At 60.3% G+C, this 8,575-nt stretch overlaps 1 protein-coding gene across 1 annotated transcript; it reads right to left on the reverse strand.

Annotated features, from left to right (window-relative positions):
* Window positions 1-6,181: 6,181 nt before the first annotated feature.
* Window positions 6,182-8,571, reverse strand: FZD2 (frizzled class receptor 2; the record flags this gene model as incomplete). The annotated part of the gene is made up of 1 exon (XM_035313049.1): window positions 6,182-8,571. A coding segment is annotated over one exon (1,668 nt), but the record flags the coding sequence as incomplete, so codon positions are not given.
* Window positions 8,572-8,575: the final 4 nt, after the last annotated feature.

Consider the following 8,575-nt stretch of genomic DNA (forward strand, 5'->3'; position numbering starts at 1 on the left):
AAAGCAAAGCAAAGAAAAGCAAAGAAAAGCAAAGAAAAGAAAAGAAAAGAAAAGAAAAGAAAAAAAAGAAAAGAAAAAAAAAGCAACAGAAAAAAAAAAAAAAAAAAAAAAAAAAGGAAAAAAGAAAGGAGCAGGGAGCAGCCACGGAGGCCAGCACAGGCTGGGGGCAGGAGCAGCCCCAGCCTCCACCGCCCTGTCTTCCCCCCTGCAGTTTCCCTTTTGCCCAAATCCCAGCTTTCTGCCCCAAGTGTCCCAGAGCCCGCAGCTTCACCCCGGCCGAGCAGCTCCTGCCCCGACCCAGGCCCGCGGCAGCGTCCGGCTGCGTCTCCGCGCGTCCTCCTCCACCACCTACAGGGCCCCAGGAGGCCATGGAGGCCGCGGTGGCCTCCAGCCCAGGGCCTCCTCCCGCCGCCATCCCACCGCACCCCCCTTCTCCACCAGTCAGCCCCTTCCCGAGCCCCTCCTGGAGCAGCCCCGTGGCCACGTCCCCGTCCCCATGTCCCCCCGTCCCCACATCCCCACACCTCGTGACTGTCCCCCAGCCCCAGGGGTGTCAGGGCGAGGTGACACCCGCGGGGACGGGGACGGGGCCGAGGCACCACGGCTCCGCAGGGACACGCTGCTTTCATTAGCTTGGCTTGGCTCGGTCCCGGCGCGACGGCTCCCCGGGTATTTTTAGCCTCGCGTCCTCCTGCTGCAGCTGGACAGGGCTGGGTGAGATCGGGGCCAGCCACCGCTGTGCCAGGGCTTGATGGGCCTCGACCCCTGCCCCGAGGGTGCTGGGGAACCGCTGGTGTTTGGGGACCTCCACACCAGGGGGGACTTCATCTGGGAGAAGCTCTGTCATCAGGGAAGCCTCCGTGGTGAGGAGCCTCTGCTGTGGGGAGGTCTCCGTCATGGGGAAAAAGTCCACGGTTGGGTGAACACTGTGGGGGAAATTGTTGTGGAGAAGCTCCGTCATCAGGGAAACCCTCATGGGGGAAACCTCCATCAAGGGGGAACCTCCACGGAGGGGGAACCTCTATCACGAGGTAAGCCTCCATCAGGGGGAAAAACTCCGTCATAGGGTGAGCCTTCGTTGTGGGGCAAGCTTCATTGCAGAGAGCCTCTGTCGTCAGGGAAACCTCCATCATGGTGGAACCTCCACCAAGGGGAAAAGTGCCATTGCGGGGTGAACCTCTGTTGTGGGGTTTTCCCCCTTCATTGCAGAGAGCCTCTGTCATCAGCAAAACCTCCATTTTAGTTAAACTTCTGTGGGGGAAACCGCAGTCATGGGGGCACCTCCCATACGGGGAACCCTCCAACACAGGGGAGGCCTCCCTCATGGGGCGTCTCAACTGTAGGGAAACTTCCACTGTGGGGAACCTCTGCTGTGGGGCAGCCTCCGTGGTGGGTAAATCCTCCGTGATGGAGGAATGGCCACCGCCAGAGACCTCCCTTGTGGGGGGAGCCTCCCTCGTGGGGAGCCTCCGCCATGGGGGGAGCCTCTACAGTGGGGAAACCTCCATTCCCGGGCACTGCCCCTGTGTGCGTGTGCTTACACGTATATGTGTGTGTGTGGCTGTTCACGTGTGTACAGGTGTGTTGAGGCGTGTATGCAAGCTTGCACGCAGACGTGCCTGCAGCATCACACCATACGTGCACGTGCGTGTGCACATCTGAGCATGTTTGGGCATAAACGTGTCCGTGTACAGTCAGGGGTGTGTGTGCATGGTGTGTGCTTGTGTGTAAATGTGCATGTACATATGTGCACACGTATGGGCCCTACTGGTCTGCTCACACCCCCCATGCCAGGCGCCTGCTTGCTGGTGTGCGCCCCCGTCTGCTCTGGTGAGTACACATCCGCACCCCTGCTCACAAGCACATGTCTGTGGCGTGTCCCCTCCTTGCACGTGTGCACCTGCTCCCCCCACACCTCTGTGTGCTCACACACCCCGTTCTTTGAATGCACACACCACTCTGCACGCATGCAGGACGTGTTATCCTTCAGGCACACACTCCTTGTGGCCCCTTGCACACACTTGCTCTTCACTGCACACACACCCTTTAACCCACACTATCCCCTCACATACACACAACCCTCTGCACACACGCTCCCCTTTGCATACACCCCATCTTGCACCCCCAAGTGCCTTCCCCTTGCATGCACACTCCCCTTGCACATGCACTCCCCTTTGCACACTCACCTGCACATGCATGCCCTCTTTTGCACCTACCCTCGCCCCCTCGCACCCTGTCCTTGCGCACTCTCTCCCCCTTGCATGCACCCCCTTGGACACCCCCCTCGCACACCCAAGCGCCTCCCCCCCTCGCACACCCGCCCTCCCGCGCCTCTTGAGCAATAACGCTGGGATTAATAAAGCCGCGGAGCCCTCCCCTAATCGACTCCAGCTGCAAAAACATTCCCCGCATTCAGAGGCGGCTCTGTCTCCGGAGCCGCCGCTCGCTGCCCAGGCCAGGCCGAATTCCTGCCCCGGCCCCCGCGCCCTCCTCCCCGCGGGACAGCTGCGCCGGAACAGCCCGCGCGGCCGTGGCCACCCCGGGGAGTGGGAGGTGGGGGCTCCGGGGGGCAGTGGGGAGGGGGATGGGGCAGGGATGGGGGTCCTGGAGCAGGGGGGAGGGGGGCAGCACGGCCCCGGTGGGTGCGGGGAGGGAGGCGGGGTGCTGTGCTGCCGTCCTGTGTCCAGCCGCCCCGTGTCCGTGCACCCTATGACCTCCCATCCCATGTACACTCATCCCATGTTCACTCACCCCTGTGCATCCATCCCATGTTCTCCACATGGGGTTCTGGGTGGAGGTGGGGTGTCGTATCCACCCACCCATGTCCACCCATCCCGTGCTGCGCCTGCCATGTCCATCCATGCCAAGTCCATCCATCCCACATCCACCTAACCCATTTCCCTCCATCCCATTTCCATCTATCCCATGTCCATCCATCCCATGCCCACCCATCCCACGTCCCTCCATCCCAGTTCCATCTGTCCCATGTCCATCCATCCCTTTTCCATCCATTCCACCTTCTCCAGGAGGGCTGTTGGGATGGAGTAGGGCCACCGCATCTGTTTGTCCCTGGTTCTCAAGGCAAGGCACAGGGAAGGAGGCCATGCATTGCTCCACCTCATCCCAGGGTCTCCAGGAGGGTGTTGGGGTGGAGGCAGCCCCGTGCCCTCCTGCCCTACACCCTCGAGGAACCAGGGTCCCGCTCCCACCAGTCAGGCAGAGCAGTGGGATGGGGACGGTGTCCCTGTGGGATGGTGTCTCAACCCTCATTAGGGAGGTCCCTAATTACTGGGGGTGCATGGGACCTGTGTCCCCAGCAAAGCCCTGGGACACCACCGAGGGCTGATAGGGACATGTGACATGTCATGACAAACTGTCCCATGTTGTTGCCAGCTGCTGGTCCCCATCACCTCCCTGACCCTCGGCCACCCCCCCACATCACTGCAGGGGACACAGGACGGGGGGGGGGGGGTTGGGGGAGTTGGACCCCCCTGCCCCAAGGGGACTGTCACCTGTGGCTGAGCTGCTGGGACTGGTCGCTATGGAACAAGGGGTGGGGGCTTCCATGGGGCAGGGGGCAGGAGAGACATGGGCCATGAGGACAGGGTTGCTCATGGGGCTGGGCATGGGACAGCCCATGGGACGGGGAAAGGAGACTTCATGGCCGTGAGGTAGAGGAACCCATGGGCCAGGGGACCTCATGGGTCAGGGGGCAGTGGTCCCCAGGACATCCCTGACCTATACTTCTCCCAGTCCAACCAGTTCTTTTCCCAGTTCCTTCTTGCTGGGGCTGGGAGGATGCTGTGGGGGTCACCCCCATGTCACCAAAGACTCAAAACCTGACCAAGGCTTTGGGGAGGTCACCAAAGCTCTGGTGTCACCTACAGACCCGACGTCACCGGTGGGTGAGCGGTGGGTGCTCAGCATAGGGGGGGGGGGGGGGGTAATTGACTTCTGCTGCGCTGGGACAGCTGTGAAAACAGAGCGGGGCTCATTAGCGGACATCAAAGCACCCCTGGGCCCAGCCTCTTCACTTTGCTTGGAAGAGGGAGAAGAGGATGGCGTCGTCATGGCCGAGTACCCCAAAATCCCAGCAGGGATCCCCAGGCTTGGCCCCTGTGGGTGCTGGCAGGGGTTGCACCCAGTGTCCCATGTCCCAGCTTTGTCACCAGCTGGGGGGGGTGGTGTCTCCTGGCCCTATGGGTGACCTGTCCCCAGCGTGACCTGGACACTTGGGGCAAGCTCATCCCATGGTGATCCACGGTTAGGAGGGCCTGGGTGACCCATTCCCAGGGCAACCCATCACTGGGGTCCTGCACCCAGGGTGACCCATCCCCAGGGACATCCGTCCTTGGGGTGACCTGTCTCCAAGGCTGGACCTGGGGTGACGCACCAGGGGACAGCAAGGGGATAAAGGGGGCTTTGCTCACACCCTCCAGCTCCCTCCCTGCTCCACTCACACTCCCCAAATCCCCGCAAAAAAACTCCCCAAAAAAGCTCCCTGAAAGACCCCAGGCTCAGCCCCACAGGCGGGGCAGGATACGGCCAAACTCCCCCATTTGGTTCAAACCCCAGTGCCCCCAAGATGCTGGGGGACCCCAGGAGGGGAGGGTGCAGACCCCCCAGGGGCACCCCCGGCGCGGGCTGCGAGGTGCCGGCTGTGTTTTGCTGAGCGGGGGCACAGGAGGCTTTAAGAAAGGCCAGATCCTGCATTCCTGGCCGCAGAGTTTACATTCCCCCCGCTCCGTCCCCTGGCGATTCGCACACTGCAGTTTCGCCTCCGAAAAAAAAAAAAAAAAAATCCCCCAAAGCACAAAGGGATGCGGAGCTGGGTGTGATCCGTCTTGGTCGGAGCAGGGCTCGGATGCCTTCCTCCGAGCAAATAACAAGAACCAGCTGCCGCACCCGGGCTGGATGCGGCCCCGGGGGGGCTGGGGGGGTCCCGCTCTCATCTGGTTCCCTTTAGGAGCCCTCGCCCTGCGTCTTCCCCCCGCCTTGAGGACGCACGCGCGGGGTGTTAAAAGCCCTGAGCCCACGGGGTGCGGAGGTTTGGGGCGACAGGATGCCCGGCCCCGCAGGGTTTTGTTCCCCGACGTGGCCGCGGAAATAAGAACACAGCCCCGCTTAAATTCCCATTTCCAGAGGGCCCTGGCCAGCCCAGCCTGCTGCTCCAAACTGCGGAGGGGGAAAAAATAAAATAATAATAATTAAAAAAAAAAAAAAAAGACCTGGAGACGTTTCCCCCCTGCTCTCCCCCCCCCTCACCCCCCAGCTCATCGCTGGAAAATTAAACCGGATCCAAGGAGTTTTTCCTTTCCAAAATGAGCACTGGAGACGCGCGAGGCGCTGCCTTAACCCTTTCGGCTCTCGCCCGCAGCTGCCCCAAATCAATTTTTTAAAATTATTATTTTTTAATTTTGGGGGCACGCGGGATTTGGGGTGTACAGGATTTGTGGTGTCCGGAGAACACCTGGGCTGATGCTTTTCTGAGGAAGGGGTGAGAGAAACTTGGCTCACAAAACTTTTCTTGGCAGACCCAGAAGTGTCCCTGAAGGCGCAGGGGCGCGAAGCCACCTCAAGGCACTGGGGCTGGTTTGGGGGAGACCATGGGATGCCCCCAAGCACCAATTTTTCTCTGTTTGGGAAAGGTTGGGTTTGTTTTTTAATGTAAATCCGAGTGCTCTGTGCACCACTGCCAGCAGTGATGCTGCGGGACAAGACTCCAAAGACCTCATTTTCTCCCTTTCAGCCCAAATTACACGGAACCGATCCGGGGCCAGATGCAGTGCCGGGACTTTTCCACGTGTTTTCAAGCTCCCCGTGGCACAGCCTAAAAACCTAATCCTGCAGAAAATGTGAGCTATTTCCTTCGGGGGTGAGGCGCCCGACCGCACTCCCAGCCCATTGCTGCAAGCGTGCCCTGCAGCGGGGAAATCCTCTGGTTTTTGTGAAATAGTTTTTTTTTTTTTTCTTTTTTTTTCCTTTTTTTTTTTCCCCTGCAGAAGCTCTTTGTTTGCAGCTGGAGGGAGATGCTGCTTCACCCGCAGGGCACAAAAATCAACGCGGGGGGGTCCTCGGTCCCTTACACCCTCCTGCCACCCCTCCCAGCAGCACCCATTGGCGATCCCCCAACTGTTGATTTGGGTAGTAAAAAAATAGCCTTTAGGAGTAAGTCAGCGGATTGTTTTACTCATTTGTATTTGCAAAGGACGCGGCTTTAAAAAGGAGTTGGGCAGGAAACGTCTCCTCACGGCAAAGCGGGGGGTGGCCGAGGGGTGGGGGAACAGCGAGGGGAGGTGGGGGATAAAAAATAACCAAAAAATTATAATAATCCCCAAACCTTTCTTGGTAAGTTTCCAAACAGTGAGTGAAAAAAAAAAACGAGACTTTCCCCCCCCCCACTCCATTTTCCATGTATCCGCGACGCCCCAGCTCGCCCCGCCGGGGGAGAGCTGCCACAGATCAGGCTTTTATGGAAGTTCAACGGCAAGCGGCCGCCCCGGCCAAGACAAACAGCAGATCCGCCGCTGTGGCTCCGCCGCCCGGCCGCTGCCAAGGCGCAGAGAGGGGAGGGAAGGCAGGAAAAAACCCCAAACCCTCGGTAGCAAAAAGAAGAGGGAGAGAGGGAGGACGAGGCACCGCACCGCTGCTGGCCCAGCCTCTCTGCGCTCCCGGCAGTTCGGTTGTTTGTTTGTTTTTTCCTGTTTTGTTTTTCCTCCTTTTTTCCTCTTTTTTGTGTGTTTTAAATAGAAATATATAATTAAATTTACAAATGCTATTTACAGGTTTAATTACAAAAAAAAAAAAATCAAAGAGAGAGAGAGAACCCCTTAGACGTTAATAAATCTAAAAAATAAAAATACCCCCCAAAAAATGGAGCCCCGGGTGAGTGGCGGGCCGCGGTCACACCGTCGTCTCGCCCTGCTTGCTGTTGGTGAGCCGCGTGTAGAACTTCCTCCACGAGTGCAGGGTTTTGCCCGACCATATCCAAAAGCCCGAGGTGATGCCCACGATGAGAGTCATGAGGTACTTGATCATGTAGACGGTGAAGTCCGGGCTCATGCGGGGCGTGAAGTGGAGCGGGCAGGGGATGGCCAGGCTCTTGCAGTTCTGGCTGATCCAGCTGCGCTCCCAGTGCTCGCGGAACGCCTGCTCGTAGAAGTAGCAGGCGATGACAATGGTGGCCGGCACGGTGTAGAGGACGCTGAAGACGCCGATGCGCACCATCAGCCGCTCGAGCTTCTCGGTTTTGGTGCCGCCGTGCTTCATGATGGTGCGGATGCGGAAGAGGGAGACGAAGCCAGCCAGCAGGAAGGAGGTGCCGATGAAGAGGTAGACGAAGAGCGGGGCCAGCACGAAGCCCCGCAGCGGGTCGATGTTGTTGAGCCCCACAAAGCAGACGCCGCTCAGCAGGTCGCCGTCGATCTGCCCCATGGCCAGGATGGTGATGGTCTTGACGGCCGGCACGGCCCAGGCGGCCAGGTGGAAGTACTGCGAGTTGGCCTCGATGGCCTCGTGACCCCACTTCATGCCGGCGGCCAGGAACCAGGTGAGGGAGAGGATGACCCACCAGATGGAGCTGGCCATGCTGAAGAAGTAGAGCATCATGAAGAGAATGGTGCAGCCCTCCTTCTTGGTGCCCTGCACCACTGTGCGGTAGCCATCCTCCTGGAAGCGCTCATTGCAAACCACCCGCTCCTCCAGCACGAAGCCGGCGATGTAGGCCACCGACACCATGGTGTAGCAGCCCGAGAGGAAGATGATGGGCCGCTCGGGGTAGCGGAAGCGCTGCATGTCCACCAGGTAGGTGGTGACGGTGAAGAAGGTGGAGGCGCAGCACAGCACGGACCAGATGAGGATCCAGATGCGGGCGAAGCGGATCTCATCCTCGTTGAAGAACATGTGGCCGTCGGGGCGGGCAGGCTCGCAGGGTGCCGCGCAGTCCTTCTCGCCCAGGAACTTGTAGTTGAGGTAGCTGGGCACCTTCAGCGCCCGCGGGCAGTGGAAGGGGTGGTCGAGGGTGGCGTAGCGGGGGGCGCCCGGTGTGCCCTGGCCAGCCGGCGGCGTGGCGCTGGTGAGCAGCGCTGGTGAGCCGCCGTCCTCCGAGTGGTTCTGCCCCACGCAGATCTGCTCAGCCCCGTGCCGGGGGAAGTTCTCGCAGCGCAGCCGCTCCGGCCACTGGAATCCAAATTTGTTCATCAGGGCCTCGCAGCCCTGGCGGGCGCGCTCGCAGATGGAGCGGCAGGGCGGGATGGCCTGCTCCAGCACCGTGCAGACGGGCGCATACATGGAGCAGAGGAAGAACTTGAGCTCCAGCGAGCACTGCACCTTGACCAGCGGGTAGAACTGGTGCACCTCCAGCCCCGCGTCCTCCTGGTTGGTGTGGCCCAGCAGGTTGGGCATGATGGTCTGGTTGTAGGCGATGTCGGTGCAGAGCGGGATGGAGATGGGCTGGCAGAAGCCGTGGTCGGGGATGGAGATGCCCTTCTCGCCGTGCAGCTGGCCCCGGCCAGGCGCACTCAGCCCCAGCAGCAGCCACACCAGGGCGGGCAGCGCGGTGCCGGGGGGGCCCCGC

Source organism: Oxyura jamaicensis, assembly GCF_011077185.1.
Source record: "Oxyura jamaicensis isolate SHBP4307 breed ruddy duck chromosome 27 unlocalized genomic scaffold, BPBGC_Ojam_1.0 oxy27_random_OJ72824, whole genome shotgun sequence".
In the NCBI taxonomy this organism is placed as follows: domain Eukaryota; kingdom Metazoa; phylum Chordata; class Aves; order Anseriformes; family Anatidae; genus Oxyura; species Oxyura jamaicensis.